Source organism: Lagopus leucura, unplaced genomic scaffold (assembly GCF_019238085.1).
Source record: "Lagopus leucura isolate 7727_CA_CO unplaced genomic scaffold, USGS_WTPT01 Super-Scaffold_100009, whole genome shotgun sequence".
NCBI lineage: Eukaryota > Metazoa > Chordata > Aves > Galliformes > Phasianidae > Lagopus > Lagopus leucura.
The window spans coordinates 5,823,717-5,844,540 of record NW_024962266.1 but is presented as its reverse complement, the minus strand read 5'-3'; the positions used below and the strand labels follow the sequence as shown (position 1 = coordinate 5,844,540).

The 20,824-nt window shown below is 40.4% G+C and overlaps 1 protein-coding gene across 3 annotated transcripts in view; it reads right to left on the bottom strand.

Moving 5' to 3' along the window:
• Nucleotides 1-398: 398 nt before the first annotated feature.
• SUCO (SUN domain containing ossification factor) overlaps nucleotides 399-20,824 on the bottom strand; it is a 40,653-nt gene continuing 20,227 nt past the window's right edge. Inside the window, exons 9-24 of one of the 3 annotated variants that reach the window (XM_042873829.1) lie at nucleotides 20,590-20,657; nucleotides 19,813-19,920; nucleotides 19,191-19,296; nucleotides 16,980-17,000; nucleotides 16,720-16,775; nucleotides 15,642-15,733; nucleotides 14,874-14,939; nucleotides 11,820-11,894; nucleotides 11,129-11,225; nucleotides 8,988-10,151; nucleotides 7,980-8,067; nucleotides 5,985-6,089; nucleotides 4,106-4,260; nucleotides 3,692-3,783; nucleotides 2,527-2,582; nucleotides 399-2,369 (exon numbers count right to left, since the gene is read on the bottom strand). In XM_042873829.1, the coding sequence (XP_042729763.1) occupies nucleotides 1,923-2,369; nucleotides 2,527-2,582; nucleotides 3,692-3,783; nucleotides 4,106-4,260; nucleotides 5,985-6,089; nucleotides 7,980-8,067; nucleotides 8,988-10,151; nucleotides 11,129-11,225; nucleotides 11,820-11,894; nucleotides 14,874-14,939; nucleotides 15,642-15,733; nucleotides 16,720-16,775; nucleotides 16,980-17,000; nucleotides 19,191-19,296; nucleotides 19,813-19,920; nucleotides 20,590-20,657 (2,796 nt within the window). In that variant the 3' untranslated portion in view covers nucleotides 399-1,922. The remainder of the gene's footprint in view (nucleotides 2,370-2,526; nucleotides 2,583-3,691; nucleotides 3,784-4,105; nucleotides 4,261-5,984; nucleotides 6,090-7,979; nucleotides 8,068-8,987; nucleotides 10,152-11,128; nucleotides 11,226-11,819; nucleotides 11,895-14,873; nucleotides 14,940-15,641; nucleotides 15,734-16,719; nucleotides 16,776-16,979; nucleotides 17,001-19,190; nucleotides 19,297-19,812; nucleotides 19,921-20,589; nucleotides 20,658-20,824) is intronic. The other 2 variants (XM_042873831.1, XM_042873830.1) reach the window with 2 other exon arrangements.

Below are 20,824 nucleotides of genomic sequence, written 5' to 3'. Positions count from 1 at the left end.
CAACCGAGACAGAAAAGAAAAGCAAACTTCCTACAAGTGACGCATCAAGAGGAAGGAAGGTAAATTGAAACAGAAAACCCACACCACAAGAAAGCCACACACCCCCAAAGCAGCCCTTCCTGCACTTCTCCATTTATTTATTTATTTATTTTTAATCAAAGCAGTTCCCATGGTGAAGATAGAGACTTTTGTGAGAGAAACTAGCACTGGGGAGGTCACATTTGAAGAGAGGAGTAAGGGGCTGCACTGCCAATGGATTTGCCATTTGGCTGCACACAGTGCAGCTAGGCTCACTGCAAGTAAGCTGTTCTGGCCTCACGCTGAAATGCAAAGGTCACTCCTCCTTGGAGATGCGTTTACACCATAAGACAGATTTTCAAAGGAAAAGTGCCACTAAATTAAAGACAAAGTGTTCAGATTTATTTGGAAATTCACAGTTTCTAATGGCACTACAGCTCTGTAGTTACAAACTCTTGTTCCACAACAACATATGCTGCACTCAGGTATGCATTTTCCTCATCCAGGTTTAAAACTCTTAAATCCAGGTTCAACAAATCTGGTTCATGTGCTCTGACTGGCTAATTGTGCAGGTCAAATCCAAAAGTACATCACCTTAAAGTATTCATAAACCAACAAGAAAGCAGCAAAACAAAACATCAAAAACAAAGGCTTTAAATAAGTCACATACAATACCAAGGAAAGGCATTAGATCTGTTAAAAAGGGTACCACTAAAAGTGCTCAATAAGTTAACTTATTTTTTTACAATGTGAACCTGTAACATTTGTCAAAAGGAACAACCTTTTGTTCCACTCACTCAGATACACACAACATTTTCCCACTCACACATCCTATAGTATCCAAATATACAGTCACAGTCAAAAATAAAAAAAACTCTTGTACGAAAATATCAACCATACAAACACTGCACATTTGTTAGCCAATACAAAAGCAAATGCTACGGAAATACCCACTTTGAACCAACCCGACCGGTCAGACTTCAAGGCTTTGCAAACACAGCACAACCAGAGCTGCTCTGGAAAACTCTGCCTCGTCTGCCCCAACGCACCCTCCCCTCGTGCTCTCCAGCTGAGCTTTCTCCCCAGCTCTCAGCACAGAAACACATGGAGTGCCCTCCATTCAGCTCTTCTGGAAAACTACAGCAGTGGATTTTGATAACAAAAGCATTCGTCGTCACAAGATGTTCACAAGAAACACTAAGGAGCAACTGTCATCTGTTCAGCACATCAGGCTACAGCTCTGCTTTGTACCTGCAGGTGAAGATAAACGTAACTACCATTCCCAGTGAGACATTTTTCTCAATGGAGTTTGCAAAACCAGAATCCAGTCAGGCAAGTCCATCTATTAGTATTTTTACAGTATCCAGTCCACATTACTGAGTCCAGCTGAAAGCCAACACGTCCCTTTACAGCACTGTAGTGTTGCATCTTCAAAAACAAAAACAAAAAAGCTAGAGAAATTACAAAATAAATCAAATGACAAACAATTGTATCTCCCCTCTTCCAGTGGCATTATAAATAGACAAAAGGCACATAAATATGGGAAGGTGCAAGAAATAGGAACAAAGCTGAAGGAAGAGGATTAGGCTTTTATCCCTATTCCACCCAACAAACTGGGTTTCAAAAAATCTCTGCCCCAGGAACTGTGAAAAAAAACCTTTAAAAAAATGAACCCCCCTGCCCGCCCTCCCCCCATGCTGTTCTCATAGGAAACTTTCAGCCTCATAAAGCTGCAGCTTATAGCCAAGATTGACACAATCCCATCTATTTAAAAAAGGCAGAAACCAAATTTCTGAATACTTTCCAATTAGTCGAGCTCTTCGTCTCCCACCATCCTCCCACAGAATACCACAGACTGTTCTCAAATGAACAAACACTCTCCTGTTTGAGAAGTTCAGCTAGTTTTAGATGTGTCCAGAAACTGCCGTGACACCAAGTGTTCCCACTGTTATATCTTTGTTTCCTTTGATTATGTCATGCAGGCTTGGCATTGACCCTGACTTAGTCTGTATTAGAGTTTTTATGAGCTTCCCTTGGTCTGAAACTTTAGACCGTCTTCGTTTTATGGCCCTCTTCTCAGTTTTTGTCTTTTGGGCTTGTCCATTGCACAGACTCGTACAAGCTGAAATGCCACAGAAATAGGACTCCTCAGATTGCGATGACGTTTCTGAGCTTCCTTCAGATGGAGGGCCTTTATACGAAGAGTGATAAACTTCCCCAATGTTAGAGAAGTCCCTCTGGTTTGTAAACGGCTTCCTTCCTTTTATTTCCCCATTGGCTATGGGATGGGGAGGCTCTGCTGTTGGCTTGATAGTCTCTATCTTTTCACTTTTGTATTTGCAACGCTTTTTCTGAAACCACAAGTAAAAAGAGAAACAGTCAGCTTCTGAAAGGGAAGCAGGGCTAAGACCCAACCCTGGGGAGCAGGGCAGCAGAGAGCAGCTGAGAGGCACCACCTGCAGGCAGAACGGTGCTCGCACTCAGCCTGCACCCCTGCACCTACTGTACCTTCTTCTCTGGGGAGAACTTCAGGGGTTCTACAATGTACAGGTCCTCGGGATCCACTGTAAGAAAGGGCACACACATTCAGCACTTCTAACTGACAATGCCAGCTACAGAACACCACCGTTCTAACTACACAGGATAAGATATGCCATTTATCACACATTTTTGCTGCCATTATAAACTTATGGACAACACAAGTACACAGAAGTGAAGACAACACTGAAGAAGTCCCCCTCATTGACATGGCAGCTGTCACCTGAAAACATCTCACATTCTGACATAGGAGGCCATAAGAGCAGAGCACACAACACCCTTTGGGACAAGGAACAAGCAGTTGGCAGAAATGAGCTTCTAATGTACAAACTGCTAGCAATATAATAGTGCTTAACGTGCACCTAGCAGCAAAAGCACCCATCACAGACAGGACAGACATTCAGACTGATGTGACATCAGCATTCCTCTATCAGCGTTTTGAACATTTTTTTTTCTGAGCCTAATAACATTTCAATTCAAGTAATGGATTTCTATGCAGTTTTATTCACTGTACAAGAACTGTGAAGCTGGTTTGATGCACCTGGAAGCACTGCATCAGTGGCATACCCAGTAGTTAATGTCACTATAATGTTGCACCACTTTTGTTTTTGCATGACAATGATGACCTAAGAAAGCAGAATTCACTTGTTCTGAATCTAACACAAATATTGAAGTGATGAGATTGCTCCTCTTAGTCAAACCAGGACAAATGAGGTAAATTTTCTTAATACAGCTGATAAATTTGGATCCATAAATACCTGTTAAGTTTCAAGATTGACTACTTAGGACTTCCAAGAGGTAGGGCATTCAGACTTGGTTTCTGGCATTAAAAAATACCACTTCCTACAAGCTTCATAGCTTTGTAGGCCTGCATCGATTGTTACACATCTCAGGGAGGCTGTCATTTATACTCTACAAAATGCTAATCATGTATTTAGTGTTTTAGCCTAATTTAGCACCGTTCTGGGAGCGGTAACATTAATGAACCACCCTGCTGCACAGAACGTATTAGTGAACTACTACACTTCAGCACACTTTGACATGAACCCCCGATGCCATTTTCATACGCACACTTGCAAATAAAACACACAACACATAGTGCCAGAGTAATACTAGCCTTACAGGTAGATCATACCTTCTTTACCAGATAGCTGGAAAGACTGTGATCTGACCAGTGGGAGAGAAGTTCTTCTTTTCAAATTCATATCATCGTAAGAGGAAAAGCATCTAAAGCAATGCAAAACACAAAGCTTTTTTAAAACATGTCTTTCTCAGGACTATGCATTTTTCCATTAAGAAGCATTTTTGGCAGAATAGAATCAGTCCTTCACCCAGTTGCCTGAGAAGGCCAAGCAAACAGGCACAGCACTGCCTTTAAGACATGCTACCAAGGCATCTTAAGTTCTCTGGCTCCACAATTGCTACAGAGCAGTAACTGCGCTTTACAATCAAGAAAGTAAACCTGGGGTTAAAGCAGATTTGCCAGCCCCCGTGGATTTAGGAAACATCAACAAAAGCTGCAAAAACAATTAAGTTTCAAATACATTACCTTTTGGGGCTAGGGTAGTGATTACTTTTAGGAATTTTTGAGAGGTAACCTTCACAGAACTGAGATGTGCTTCTGCACCGCTGCACACAAAGCACCAAGCCCAGAATGACACAGAGAACCAGAGAAATCACAAGGTAGGTTTGTCGATCAGAAACCTGGAAGAATTTGATACAGCTGTTAAAGACTAACCAGCAATGCAATGGCTCTATTACCTTGCTTTCAACACGAGAACTTCAAAAGAACAGCTGATATGTTTTCAAGTCACCTTTCCTGTTTTTCTACTTCACGCTAACATTCAAGTTGGAGTAGTTTTCCCAGAGGTTTGATTTAGTGCAATGCCACCTGGCATTTGAGGACTAAAGGCTGAAAATCACTATCTGATAACGTGGGACAAGATTCCACTGACTACGGCACCACTGCTGCTTAAAGAAGCTGCCCCCTATAATGAATACAGAAGTCTTTCTGAAAGTGATGCAGTTCCCACAACCTAGTGCAGAAATGTTAAGTTTTGATTCACTTTTGATAGGAAATATCTCAATATTATGCTTTTCATCACTTGTCACTGCAGTACTGAATGAATCCTATTACGTTCACTTGATTCAATGGGTTATATTTTCCAGACTATTCAATTTCACATCCTAGCAGGATCTTGCCAGTATGTTCCTTTCTGAGCATTCACCGATGAAGCTTACTAGAATTACACAGAAGCTGAAATTCAGCAAATTATGTTTCAAAATAAATAGCAGTGTCCTATACCAATCTATCTCAAATGCACTAAGGGATGAGAAGGAACATGACTTTCCATCTTGTACTGATGAAATGTCTCAGACAAATTGACTCAGGTGACTAGAGTTTAGGGAAAGTACGTATTCAAATCCCAGGACACTTGCCTGTCATACCCTGATGATCACCAAGGTCAGATCCTATTTAAAAGCACAGCACTCACTAATGGGTGGTTAGCCAACTAGGCGTCAACGAGGGTGTCACTAAGTGCTAGAAAACAGCTCAGGACACTGTTTGGCAACATGCACAAAAAGAGTCATACTTAAAATATGGTTTGAAATCTCAGGCTGAAGAACGTAAACATTTGAAATACTCCTAATATTGGTGCCAAGATTCCCCTCATCTACACACATCACAATAGCCAGAGAGGGAAGGAGAGGGGTGTTTTAGACATGCTGGTCTGCCACTGAGGAGGGAGAAGCACAATGCTCTGCACATTCATCTATTATTACAGTCCAGATCCAGCAGCGCTCAGACCCACTTTCACACTAGATCTCCTACTGCAAGGCTGTTAATATTCAAGTGGTCAATATAAGTGCTGGAAATGTAAAGTACCTCCATTTTACTGAAGCTGAGAAACAGGTAAAGCCATGCAACACAACTTGTTATGCAACACATTAGATGCCAGGGAAGTTCTTGAAGAATAGAATGCATCATTCCACCACCCCCATCATGTTTCAAACTGTGTGTAACAAATCCTACTGCTGCCATTGCAAACTCAGAGCTTAGCCTTCTAATTTCACTGAGTCGTTTTACAGGACCGTATCAACTGTAACGTACTACAGGAAGGCTGAGATATTCAGTTATTCCAAGCAAGTTCCTTCTTTTACCACGAGCTGCGATCACAATTTCAGGACTCGCAGGGCTGTAGTACAAACTATTACCAATTTTGCTGTGCGCAAGACAACTCAAAATACTCAGCCTTTCTCCTCCTCCCTTGGCCAGTTGCCGAAGCAGGTTGGAAGCAACGACTGAAAAGCTTTACTTAAAGACTCCTCAAACTGAGGAATCTTTAAGGCCTCTTCAAACTGAGATATGTTTATGCATCCATTTCCTTGGCTCGAGAGCTTGCACCATACTGCTAATTTATAATTACCTCACGTTTTAATTCCGCCACGGTTGCTGACAGATTGGAAACTAGCTGCGTCATGTTGGTGAGCTGTGCTTGTAACAGCTGGATTGCTTCTGTTTGCCGCTGATCCTGTATTGAGGAGAGTCATGCCCATGCTATTTAGTTCAGGGTTCCACTATCCCGTACTCTTGCACAACATCAGCATTCTATCTGACAGAGCCAGGCATGGGGTAGCCCTGTGATCCTTTTAGCATGTTTCCAACAAAACTTTCACTTCACATTTCAAACTGTTTATGTAATGTTAATCAGAGAAAGCCTTCAGAACATCAACATTTTTACACAACAATGTTTTGTAACATTATGTCTGTTGTCTTTCATTACAGTGACTACTACTACCTTTATTAAAGGCAGGATTAGTAGTTAGCTCTGTGCAATGACTATCAGGAAGCCAAGCACTGTCATGTTCCAAAACATGTGCAGATCACCAGACAAAGCTGAAATCTAAAGGCTGAAACATTGCTTCTGCTCTGTGATCAAGTGGCTAGCCTTAGAAGCAGGAGCCCAAGCTAGCTAGCAATAAGCCCTTTGAAGATATCCTCTCCTGCCACCCTTACAAGATCCTTCATCTTATGAGAAAGTAGGAAAGCTGAGCAGAGCATCAAGGAGGTTAACCAAGAAGAGAGCCCTCAGACTGACCAGCATTTGATAATATTCAAAACAAGCGAAAAAGAACATGCATGTCAACTAAGGAAAGTTGCAGTTTTCTTTGCTTTTGACAGAGAAGCACAGTACAGGCCCAGCACAGCACTTCAGAGATTTTCAGAGAGTTTCTGATTAAACTTGCTGTGACGTGCACAAGTGCTTTTGTGATTATTTAGCACACAGGTAATGCTGCAATTGAAAGCTCACAAAAGCTAGGGGAGCAGTGCAGGAAAACAGGAAAAAAACAAAAACCTCTACTGCAGCTCCCACATCCTTTAATCACACTTAACATAATGGACTAAAACTTCTGCTACATGCACCACCCTTTCAATTGCAAATCTGGCTTAAATCATTATTGGACCTCTCTTCCCTTTCTAGAGGTTAGGTCTCTTCAGCAACATCAGGGTAATCGTCTATCTGTGCTTAAATACCAGAGCTGCAAAAAGAAGGAAACTTAAATATGTGGTTTGACTGCAAGAAACAGGAGCCAGAAGCATCATGGATAGCTCACTGATAAATACATTTAAAGACTGTCAGCCACTAATAGCTGACAGCTGATTTTTTTCCCTGTCTTAGTCTCTGCTGGGACAGAACTGTTTTCTTTTGTGTCTGGTGTGATGCCAGGTTTTGGTTCTAGGAGAATAACAATGTAGATAATACACCAATGTTTACAGTTGTAGCTATGCTGTACAGAGCCAAGGCCATTCTCAGCTCAGGGCCCAAGGAGCTGGGAGGGAACAGAATTAGAACAGCTGACTTAAGCTGGCCAAAGGGATATTCCATACACATGATATTGTGCAGAAGCAGTTCTGAAGGGGGTGGGAGTTCTCTCTCCCTCGCTGCTTAGAGGCTAGCTGGCATCAGCTGGGGGGTGCTGAGCAATCGCTTGTGCATCATGTATGTGTGTGTCATGATTATTATCCTTTCCCCTTTATTTTACTAAGTAGTTTTATCTCAACCCATGCATTCTACCTTGTTTTTTTTTTTCCCCCTCCAATTCTCCCTCCCATCCCACTGGGAGGCAGGGGAGTGAGCAAACAGCTGCATGGTGCTGAGCACCTGCTGAGTTAAACCACATTTCCCCAAATATAAAAATTGGGAAACAAACTGGATATAACTTTATTATAAAAAGAGACTGTGAGCATGTCTGCAAAATTCTATTACAAGGAAGAATTTGGGAAATGCGGAATGGACTTGCTTTATAAGGCAGATATGCAGCTAAGAAAAGCCTTCAGTAGCAAAAGTATTTTTGCACCTTCTTGTAACATTCTCAGAAGCAGCATTTCCTAACTAGGAAATTACTTCAACAAATCATACCTGCTCTTCTGCTATTCTTGAGGTGTTCTGAAGTTTTATTATTGTTTTATTGAAAGCCTTCTGCATTTCTTCCATTTGCTTTCGGTACCTAAAAAAAAAAAAGTACAAAGACCTGACACGTTAGTTGACACAACCCCTCAGCATTAGGCTTGTCTACTATGTACTACTATGCAAGGAGAAACTGTTTTTTGTCCAAAGCAGCTTATTTAAGATTCAAGTGGTATCCCTTTTCCAGCTTCAAATACAGTCACACATCTACCTACTTTGTGTGATTTTATTCTAAGCTTACAGTCAAATATAGTTTCACAGCACCTTAACAGCTGAGTGCTAACTTACTGGCACTACGGAGAATTTTCTGCTAAGCAGTGACTGCCAAGAGAGACAACGGCGTGCTAAACATAGCAGAGTCCTTCTCTGGAACCAGCTCTTAGACAGGTACATTTCCTGCTTATCCTAAGTCCATCATAGATAAACCACCAGCATGTAGGTATCCCTCACAGAAAGTTCTGGGTTCCTCCTCCATGTTCCCTTCTTCAGCAGGAGTTACTACAGATAACACAGTAGTTTAATAGGAAGCAAGCAACTGAATAATCCAGTAAAAGGCACTGTAGGCCTGTGTTACTGAATGTAACAGCAGCAGGAGTGCGTGCCCTTTTGCAGAAGGAACTATGGAGAAGAGTAGTACTTGAAGATAGCAACACTTCATCCTTTAAAAATAAAAAAGATGAAAAACTCCACCACCACCACCCCAACCCAACTACAGCACTCAATATTCTTCAACACAAAATAAAGGTGACTGTAGCTGAAAATACAGAAAAGGCACCCTAGATACCCATACACATCTAGATCTCTGACAGCTTTTCAAAATCAGCTAATCGCCTCAGTTTTCCATAAAGCTTCCCGCTGAAGTAACTTCCACATAATCCTTTGCATACAAATATGAAATAATTCCTTAAAATAGTTGGCTGGAACCACAATTACAGACTGCAGACCTTTCCCCAACCTTACCTCTGGCTCAGTTCTTCTAAGTAACGGCTGCTGAGAGACATATTTACTTCCAGGGCTTTTATGCGGTTATTAAGGCGCATGAAGACGGACTCTTTTTGATTAGACCCATGAACAAGATTTCCATTAGCATAGCCTAGATCTGTTGAATTCTGCAGCTCAGCATAGAAGTCTGTAGCTGTTCTCTGTGGACCTCCGGAGACCGGAATTGACATAAAAGCTTCCTCAGTTGCCTGATCTTCCTCTTTTGTTTCAACAGATACAGAAGACTCAACAGGAGACGAAACAGGTTTCTGCACTTCTGGAGTGCTTTCCTTTCCTTCCCCAGCATCACTGGCTAAGATGCCCACTGTATGTTCAGGCTGCAGAACAGTCTCCGTAGGCTTTGAAATCATTGGAGTAGCGGTAGTCTCCCTGGTGCTCATCTCCTTTACTTCAGTGATCACACTGGTTTCAGAAACTACAACAGCTTCCTCTGCAACAGAGCTCTCAGCCTTTTCTGTTGCTGCACTGACTTCAGCTGAATCCACCTGAGGAGTGACCCCTGGTGCTTCCTGGGCTGCCTCTTCTTGTGAAGGCTCCAGCACCATCTCTGTCGTTAGCAAAGGTTTAACTTCTGAGGTAACTTCTAAGAGCAGAGATTGAGAGACAGTTTGAGGATGGCTTGGTTCCAATTCAATAGTAGCTGTAGTCTCATTACTGATGATCTCATGAACCACACTGCTAAAATCAACTGCCACAGTAGAGCCGGGTACTTTGTCAGCTTTGGTGTCTAATTGCTCAGGCAGAAGTTCATCTGACACAGGGACAGACTGAGGCAGAACGACCTGTGGCAGCTGAGCATGAGCAGAGCCATCTTGCTCTTGTTTCCCTTCAGTTTTACCATGTTGCCGATTCATGGCTACTGTAACTGAACAGCATTTAAACAGATATTCCGTAAAAGTAGAAATGCAACAAACTGTAGCCAAGTCATAGCAATAGGTGTCTGTCTCAAGTTCAAACCATGCAGATTTTTCTTCTTCCTGATCATCACTAGACAACAAGGTTACTGTTGACTGGCTTGTGTCTTCTTCATACTCTTGTACCAGCTGAACAATAGGACTTTCTTTTGTCAAATCCACACGTAACTGCTCCTTATCTATCTGGGGAATATCTGTCGTAGCAAGTCTACAAGGAGAGAGTTAAACACAGGATGTTACTTCAACAGTTTTACACGACTGCTCTAGAAGACTGCAAAGTTTCTTCTCATGATCAAAAGTCAGCGTGAATGTAGTCAGAAATCATGCAAGTTATTCTTCCTCAATATGTTTCAAACTTGATTTGCCACCCAATTTTTTCAACCCTGGCTTCTGACACAGCAAAACTCCTCAATCGGAAAGGCCCCTCTTTCCTTACCCCCAAAGAGTTACCAGTTCAGCTATCACTAAGTTTTCACACAGCAAGCATTTTGCTCTTCTACTTCAACCTTCAAATGTAAGAAAGAAAATGTTCCAACTAACTTCCCTCAGTCTCAGAGTGCTGAGAAGCCATAACACCACCACACACACAAAAAGACTCAGCTCTAAGCAGCTAAATCAACTCTAAACAACTAACCAACTAAGAAAAACACAGGTATCTGTGATATACTCCCCCTCCTCATCTCAGTCCATACATTTGCATACATATTTTCATCAAGGAGAGCCTTACAACATACGGTTCCAAACTTCTGTCAGTACAATCTGACTGAAGTTTCAGAAATACAGCTTCCATTCCTAATTAGTCTCCCTTGCAGGAGACAACCTGCAAAACCTCAAATAATATTCAGCCAGCATCCACCCCAGAATCTTTAATAGAAAAATAGAAAAAGAACAGCTCTTCTTATTCTCTTTTTTCTCTTATTGCTTCCAAATGAAATAACACAAATAATTGAAAACGTTACAGAGCATTTTGATATTTAATCAAATGCTAAAGCATATAATGAAAAGAGCTATAAGTAGTTACTAAAGCAAACATTTTTCCTGGTTAGTACTTCTTCCCTGCTTCATCACTATTTCATTTCTACTTGTTTTAGGCAGCAAGCCACATCTGAGTTTTCTACTACCAAAGATGCCTGACTGGTATGGGCTAGTCTGTGCTACAAGCACACTGAAAAACACACAGCTTACTCTGGTGAAGGAACAGGAGTTGGTTCAAGCAGTCTCGGTGCAGCTGTTGAACTTGCAGGAGTGGTGACAGTGACATTTTCAGATACACTTTTGTTCCCTGTTGCAGGATGGAGGAAAGAATAGGACAAAGATTCAAGAATCATGTTTGCCTTCCATATTTAGGAGTGGGGGGATGTGTGTTAGATGTTAACACTTCTTCAGTAACAACTGCAGGTCATTAAAGTTCCAGTTAATTGAAAGTACTAGCAACAGTTTGTGTATAAGATGCTATGGACAGCCTTAAAATACTTCCAGGGAGGAGTCAGATTCTACAACTAGAACTGTGTAACACAGAGTAAGAAAGCAGAATATGGCTGAACAAGTATCTGGAATCTTTGTTCCTTTCTCAGCAAATTAAACTTTTGCTGTCAACAGGGTAAGCGTTCTATGACACTGATCACACATGCCATCAAAGAGGGTGAAGAACAATCATTTCATTGCACATCCTCCAACTCCTCCTGGAAAATTTTAGCAAGCGAACAAAAGAAATCCTCAAAAGAAATCACAGAATCATTTGAAATGGAAAGGACTTTCAAAGGTCACCTTTAAAGGTCCAACTCCCCTGCAATGAACAAGGACACCACCTACAGCTCAATCAGACAAGGCTTCCTGGAATGCTTTTAATGTAAACAAAAAAAATAAATAAAAATACCTTCAGCTTCAGAAGTTTCTTCAGTTTTAGCTCCAAGCATATTAGCAGCAATATTCACCATATTGAGGATAGCATCTGAAATGGAAACCAAGTGATCAATGAGGACATACTCAGAGGGCTCAGAGATCACACCACACTGCTATCTGCTGTTACATAACACTCACCTGAAACAAATCACACTATATTAAAATGAACAAAACAATCATTCTACCATACTGAATGCTCCACCATCCTTTTAAGGATAAGAGATTTCTTTTAAAAGATAGAAATTTGTATTTAAAAACTGCTATCTAATCAGTAGACTGACTGGCAAAGAAATCTCTTTTTCTGTTGGCTTCCAGGAAGCTAAAATAAAGTTTACATGGCAAATGGGATTCACAAACAACAAAAAAAGAGAATCTCAATACACAGTACCACTCTGTGTAGGTACTTAACTAGAGCTGGCTCCAGCAGCTAACCAAAGAGCTGGCTATGCACACGTCAGTACACATCTCTAAACACTGCCTTACACTGTGCTCTAGATGTAGCTTTCCTGTATTAGCTTTGGCAAGTCCTGCTGAAAGGAAATACCTGGCCTCCTCGTACAAAACTCCCTCACAGAAAAAGCTGAACCAACTATGGCAGGGCTGCATCACACAGCCAGACCTTCTGACATCAAAGGCAAGAAGTGGTGGGAAGCACTGACTGTTTGTTACTCCACTGCAACTGGGAAACAGCAAGACAAACGGACAATTATTTAGGAACACTGAGCATGTGAATGAGTGAGGGAGGTCTCCAGCCAGAAACTTAGAGTTGTAATACTCAGACTATGGAACAGGTTTGATAATGTTTGAAGTGTTATCATATTTATCATAAAATATTTATCATGCTGTGCGTGCAAGACAAAATTCTGCCTTTAAACACCGTGTCCACAACAGGTCTGATAGAGAAGAACAAGGACTCAAAATTAACCTGAACTGACAGCCACTGCAAACCTTCCGAATCCTCAAACCTACTTTCAGCTGACACAAAGCAATGCAACAATTCAAAATATTTAAAGTTCTCCCCTAAAAAAGAAATCACAGAAGTAAAAGGCAAAGAGGGTCTGCCCTATACAGGCATATATGATACATATATCCAACTTTTTGGCCTTGAGACTGAAAACAAACATAATTTCTGGGCTTATTTAGAAAATGAACAACAGTGCTGTAAACGTACAAAAATTAACCCCGTTTTGCTCATTCTTCCTCTACCTTCCAACATACAAACATACCCCATATGTTATATGGACAAGGTCAAATTTACAGTTATTTCAGAACTTCTGACAAAATACTTAAGACTTCAGAAGCTCTTCTCAGACACTCAGTACTGCCTTTCCCCTCAAATGGATCAGAAACCACATTCTTGAATTACGCTGCGTCTGAGGTTTTTTTCTTGGAAAAGCTGGTAACCAAAGTTATTCAAACATTAAGTATTTTTTTTTCTCGTTACTGACGGAGAGGGAAGGAAAAAGGGGGGAATTAAAGGTTGCAACAGAAGCCTGACAGTCTTACGAGAATAGCTGCAAGAACAGTTACCTTCACAAGCCAGACTAGCAGAAGACTAAAATATTGCTTAGTTGAAATATCTCAGAAGCTCATTATAGCCACCTCCTCCATAATCTTTCTCCCTCACTGCATTTCAGTCCATATTTTAAGACAATGCAGAAGGATGTCTGACTTGTTCGTTCAAGCAATCACACACAAATCCCCAAAACAAACTTGGTATTCTTGAAAAAAGAGAGCATATATTCTGAAGATGAGTCTCAAAACCAAGATATACCAGCCAGGATTAAGTAATTAACACTGCTAATTTCAGTGCTCAGCTGTGCTGATAAAGCAGTAGAAGTGCTTGAAGAGGCACTCCAAATCTTTTCATCACAGTCTTAAATACACTTAAAAACAAACAAAACCACCCTACAGCAGTCATTCCTTTTTTCAGACTGTGAACAAAAGATCTGGAATACAGCAGCTGTGAATTGGATGTGTGACTACAACTTGAAAAACATTCTGTAATTTTTATTTCAGCCACAGGTAAAAGATAAGTATTGTCATGGAAGAGCATCCTGCTTTCTGGCACCTGTGAGAGGAAAGCATTTGGACATAAACTGTCTTTTCCACTGTCGGCCCATTCAGAACAGCACCAAGCAGAGCAATATTCACAGCCATGACCTTTTTAAGCAACAATCACTCTCAGAACCAGCAGTGAAGAACTCTGCAGCTCCAATATGTTAGGAAACAAAAAAGAAGCCTGAGCCCTTAAACTTGCTGTCTTGAGTCTGAACAACATTCACGTGACTGAACATCTACACGATGCCAACAAATCTTCCTTAGCTGTGCCAGAAAGAAGAGTGGCACAGGGTAAGAGCCCTGTAGAAGAGGGTGTGTGGCACCTGATACCACCCTAAATAATTCAGAAGTTAAGAATACCATTAAAATGGAATGTTCAAGTATACCTGGCCAAAAAATACCCACATCTGGAGGCTTTCCAAGGGGAAAAGTGACAAGAGATGGCCAAGACCCATTAGTTCTGTCCAAAAAAATTACACAGCTCTCATGAAGGACACAGAAGCTTCAGATTTGCATAAGCTCTTCTCAGAAAGCATCCTCCATCCCCTCTGTTCAGGCTGTGAACTAAATCTTTATACTGCCTCCAAAAAGGCACCTTAATTATGCATGGATTTCCAAGTTTTGAATAATTAAGGTGTGACTGCATGTTAATACTGGTTGTTTACAGCCCCATGTAAAACTCAGAGTGCTTTAAGTGTTTTAAGTATCCTTATCCTTATGCACAGAAAATAAGGTTTCTGAAAAGAAAATCTAAAAAAAAAAGTTGGACTTGTAGAAAATTTTAAGAATGATAACCCAGCTTGTAACTGCTACAATTTACTCCTATGTCATTAAATAGGAATCACAACAAATGGTTTCAGCAGAAAAATCACAGAGAAAGTCATAGATTTTGCAGGTGGAAACATCATCCCACTGAGAAACAGCTCATTTTATTTCAGCACAGCTTTATCTAGTCAGTCATACTTACTTGTAGCAGAACCAAGGAGATTTTTTGAAGATTTTTCTTCCCCTGTATTGTAATCCAATGGATAATCTATGTAAAAAAGAACACATTACTATTAAATAAAATGTCATGAACAATGAAAATAAACCTCAAGAGGTAACAATCCATTCAACGCTGCTTGTTTGACGGTGCAAAAATACAGCTACAGAAATACATACAGAGATGGCACACTGAGATCACAAGCTCAATGCAATTAGAAATACAGGGAGATTCACAGTTCAATCCTCAGATTCCCTGCATTCAGAAACACACAGCCAACAGCTCACTATGCTTACACAGGTTTCCACCCTCCTCCTCATGAGGGCTGGACAACAAGGGGGAAATGTTTGTGTACATCTTTTACAAAGCCTGCCAGCCAATCTAAACCCTCCCCAATTGTTAGGGGCACCAATGGAGCCAACCACCCCAGGGAAAAGGCTATGGTCACTATGAATCAAGTTCTTTGTGTGAGCTACTTTGATGATCACAGTTATCTTTTGCAGCTGATAGTATATGAAGACATTGTTGCCTAGCCTGCCAAAAGAAATAGAGGCTTATTATCAGTGATTGAAAGCAATCCTCCAAAATAGTTACAACAGTTTAAAACGATGCTTGGGTAAGCCCAGAAATACTTAAATGATGTCAAACAAGACTGAAAGCAGATTTAACTGTCAAATCCTTTTAAGTCAGACTTGCAGAAGGCATGCTTGAATGGCTTAAAAAAAAGAAAGAAACAAAAAGTTATTTGCCTACCATAATCTTCATCAAAGAGTTCCTGTCGTTCAGACTGATACTGAGAATCAGCTATTTCTTCATACTCCTCAACCATGCTAGTACCAAATACCCTATGAACAGTTTCAGAAATAAAAACAAGCATTAGTCTATTAGCCATTACTTGACATGGTGGACAGACAATTACATAAACATTAACGTCACATAATGTGTGACAAACCCATCAGATAAGCAATAGCTGCCTTCATTTAGAAACAAATATATTTATCAGACTTCTATCCAGTTTGTTGCACATTTCAGTGCTATACAAAAACAAAAAATTTCTAACTCCAGTAATTCCAAGGAGATTTGGAATTAACTTGAACTTTTATCTAGAGGTAAGAGCTCATGGGGACCTCAAGACAAGAACATCTCTCCAGCTTTACCTTCAACAAACTTTAAGAACATCCTCCTAACTACTTGATTTTTTGTGCTATATTCTTTACCTACTCTGCTGAAATCAACTTAAATAAACACAGTTTAAAGCACCATTACTTGATAAAAATATTTTGTTTAGGACTCCAGTTTCTCAGGTTCAAATCCAGGCACAGCTTTAACAGAAGAACTAAAAGCAGCTTTCAGGAACAGCACAGATGTGATTATTCTGTGAGCTACAGACAGAGTTGTTCTGATTTAGGTGCTTCAGGTATGACTGACTACAGTCAGCAGTACACACCTGGGGTGCCATGCAACGCAGCAGCTTCTCAGCAGCACTCACCACACCTGCCCTTTTTCATGTGCCACTTGTGCCTTGCTTTGCTTAGTCAGCATGGAAACATTCATACCCTGCTCTGAGGCTGCTTGTGCTCCTGCTCCCCACCCTCCCTGCAAATATTCCTCATAGAGAAGGGAAACTGAATGAAAAGATTCAAGGCTTCTTTAAACGCACGTGAAGCAGCACACTATGTAGCAGGCCAACTTAGGCAACTGCTTTAGTTTGCAGTATTTCTGGCTAGCTAAAGTGTACTGAAAACTAGAATTTGTTTCTCAGCTTTACTAGAGTGCACTAAGTCTCACTGCAAAGAGGTAGAAAGCGAAAGCGAAACACTGAAGACATTACCTTATAAGACTTAAGGGACAAAAATGTTCTGATCCAAAGTGTGATATCAGCTCCACCTAAAGAATGAAAGGAACTTCAAATAAAAGACCAAAGACCCCACGGAGTCCATTTAGGGTAGCTTTGTTTACAGGGGATTTGTAGATTGCCCACAACAGAAAAGGCCAAAAGCTTTATTCTTGCCATGCATTAAGGTGCTGAGCCGCAGCAGAGAACACCCCAAGCCCTATGCATTCAGCATTCCAAAAGAAGAGGTTGCTAACCTTTATGTACTTGATGAACATCTGAAGCAAGAAAAAGGAAAAGAAAAAAAAAAGGATGTCAGTACAAAGGCTGAACACATGCCATAGGCAACTACAGAGCATTACTGTTTTTAATTCAGTTCAATAATGCCTAAGACAAGTAATGAAGGATGAAGCTGCAATACTACTTTATCTGCCCTAAGTAGCAAGATTTAGTCTTCACACCTTGCAGATAGGAGGTAACATGCAACACAAACGTTTTATTAATGAAATCTGTCAAGTTATTCCATTTTTCTGATGCCAGACAGAGCAGTGAAGTGAGTTAAGTTCACTATGTAGCTTTTTCTCTCACAGAGCACAGGTTACAGAAAGTGACTCAAAAAAAGTCCATCATAGCATGCATTCTACACTCTGCTACTGCTTCACATTCAGCAATTTATGGAAGGTAGTGGAAGATGATGCACAGAGCACCTTATTTCAAAGCTTCATCCAATTTATCCCTAGGGAGAATGTGGCTACACACTGGTATTTAGTCTCAATTCAATTTAGAAATGTACAATGCATTTATTAAGACACTATGTAGATGCTCCCAGTAAGAGCTGTACTAATTTACATGAGAGATCAACATAACAGTTCCATGAAAGCACTCCTACAAAAAAAATTCATACTTGCATTAAGCCAATTCAAAAAATAAAATCAAAATCAAACATTCTGATAATTTCTGGACTCTTCTTCTGCTGTAGATCAAGCACACATAAAACTCACTTCTATTTCATGCTATGAAATACAAACATCACAATAACAATCCTTTCTAAGCGTTGCCATGCTATGTGAATCAAGGCAAAACACTGTGCCCTCCAGAGGATTAAGTGCTGAAGCATCTACTGCTAACTCTGGAACTTCAGGGACAAGGAAGGTTCTGGCTACCTTAAGGCATTAATTCAGCCAGAAAGCAGAATTAAAAATACATGAAACCTTTGTTTGACTCATGCAGATTTTCTACATATAGAAGTCCAACAGATAACTATAATTCCCAGCTACCTCTTGAAGAGAGCACAAATCTTAAGTCAGTAGCACAATTCAATTTTTATTTCCTCCAAGCACCATCATTACAGGGTGGATTTTAGGCCCTCAGCCTGTATTCTGTTTGAATTACAGCCTTGTCACATCCCAGTATTTTCACTAAAGCTTTTAACCCTACCCAAGTACCACATTACTCATGGCATTTTATTCTGGTTGAATCCTCTGAATAAAACAGCTTGCTGCAAGATATCTGATCAGGCAGAGATCACAGAAAGATTTCCATATTGCATTTACCAACAGGACAAACCCAACTTCAGCAGCTACCATGGGGCAGCAGCTGCTTTCTGCTTCAGTTCCGCTAACTGCCACAGTAACACAGGAAGGGAACAGATTCTATTACTTTACCAGACTACAATCTCACCTTTGAGACTCAGTTGTATGCTGTACCAATGCTTACTTTAGCAAGTACCTGAATGCATCATGAAACTATCATTATGGGCTTTACACAGTGAAGATGTTCTAAGTGAAGCAGTATTTGGAATGAAATTTTACCTCTGAGTTCACATACAAGGTCAGATAAAAACAAACTTCTGTTACAGTAATGTCAAGAAAATCCGGATTTATGATTTATTTAGCTTGAGTAGCAGCAAGCCTAAACAATTCACATGAGCAGCAGTTACAACTGCCTGACTGCAAAGCTGCTCTGTGTGCCTACTGATGAGAAGCAGAATTTAAATGTTTATTCTTTCAGATTCCTTAAAACTGCATAGCATACACAGCACAAAAGTACCAGGAAATACACACGTTCTAATCTGTGCTTCAGGGAGCATACACACATATGCACACATGCAGGTACAGCCAAAAGACAAAATGGATTGATAATTTTAATCATATATTCAGAATATGCCGTTAGGTCAAGTGAAACAGAACATTGCCTGGACTTTTCTTACTTCATATAGCAATTACAAGCTCTCAGACACAAGGTAACACGTACTTTCCAACACACACTCAGTTACTATTTGAGGAGGACAACACACTTGTGACTGTGCCATAAGGGTTTAACATGTGGCCCTTAGGGACATTAACAAAACTAGTGCAGATAATGGCGAAATGTGCTTTGATAACACACGTCTCTGGATGCTGGTACAAAAGGTAAGGTCAACATGTGATTTCCCGAGAAGCATAAATGCTTTGGCAGCATTCAGTTACCTTAACATATTTGGCATACATCTGCTCATCCAGAGGAAAGCTCTGGACATTCCTCTCATCTCTAGCATGGAAAGTACCCAGTTTAATCCACTTGTTTGTTGGATACCTGGAAAAAACCAATACAGTCAGATAAAGACATGCAAAACTCCAGGACACACTGTTTACAGCCTTATGCTTTCCAAAACTTTTTTTTTTTTTTTTTTTTTGCACAAGAAATAAAGTACTTCTGAAGTTTCATGGGAGCTGTGTTGTGCTTTTTAATGCAGAGAAGCATTGCAAGATAAGGTTCTGGTCACCACAGAAAAGTCAAAAGTACCTCTTCACATACTTCATTCTGTGTTTAAACCCTTAAAGGAGGAAACCCTATTGAAATTCAGCCAGTAAAATTTTGAGGGAGACTGAAACTAGACAGAAAAGGAAAAAGAACAAAACACAGAGAGCCGGGGGGGGGTGGAAGGCGGGGGAAGCTATTAAATGATCATATACAAAATAAAAATCAAGTCATTTCACAACGCATTTCTATTTGCAAAATTGAAGACATGCTGTTGAAGCCATACATTGAAGCCATCTGTTTAGCAATTATTTAATTCTTCATTAAGCAGAGCTAGTTCTGTTAACATACCTGTCGCTAATGGACACCAGAAAGTCTTTAGGAGTGGAAGAGAATAACTCATGATTTGCGATGTCAAGCTGCTTCACTTGGACTGGCTCACAAAGCTCAATAACAAACCTTGAAGACAAAAAGGAAACATTAATAAAAGCACTTCACCTGTCCAATTGCACTCCTCAGCCCTTTACTTTGTTGCTGGATCCTTCCTTGGCTATAAAGCAACACTACAGAAACGCTGCAGAATAAGGAGGTGTCAATTCTTGCTCCCTTCAACAATCACTAGTGACACTCCAGTGAAATTTACACGTGTGTCTAACTTAGTAACTCCAGGTAGCACCTGCAGCTAGAAGAGCTTCATCCACTTTGTGTTCAAAGCCAATAAATCACAGAACTGAAAACTATGGATAGAAACCATTAAGTAAGTCACACCTGACAGACTAGTTGTTTATATATGGCAAATTTTAACAAAGTCCTACAAATATTGGAAAGCTGGGGAAAAAAAACAAGAGCTTTACTTGAACACAGCTCTTCTTTTGAAAGATGTTAATTATGTCAAAGCTACACATGCTGAAGTGAATAAAGTTATCTCCTTAATCATACTACTCAATAGCAGAGACAATTCTGTGGGGGACACAATTAAGTGTCCTCTGCTAAATCAATTAAATCTCCTTACATGTTCTTCAAAGGCAGAAACACACCAAGATCCAGCCAGTTCCACAGTGCACACACTCCCAACACGATAAGAAACTAGAATTATTCCTTGCATACAAGCAAACTTCAGCAACCTACCAGATTTTTGTGCTGCATGGATTTAACATGTAAAGGTCCATGTTTTCCATCAAAATAGCTGAAGTGCTCTGTATAAAGAAGAGGACAATAAGTATTTCAAGTAGACGATGACAACGCCAAGGATTTTTCCTCCTCTTCCCAGCAATGAATTTAATATTACTTCTATAGACTAATACTGGGCTTCATAACATTCAAAGCATGCTAATATACAGGAGACAGAACACCACGCTGGTTT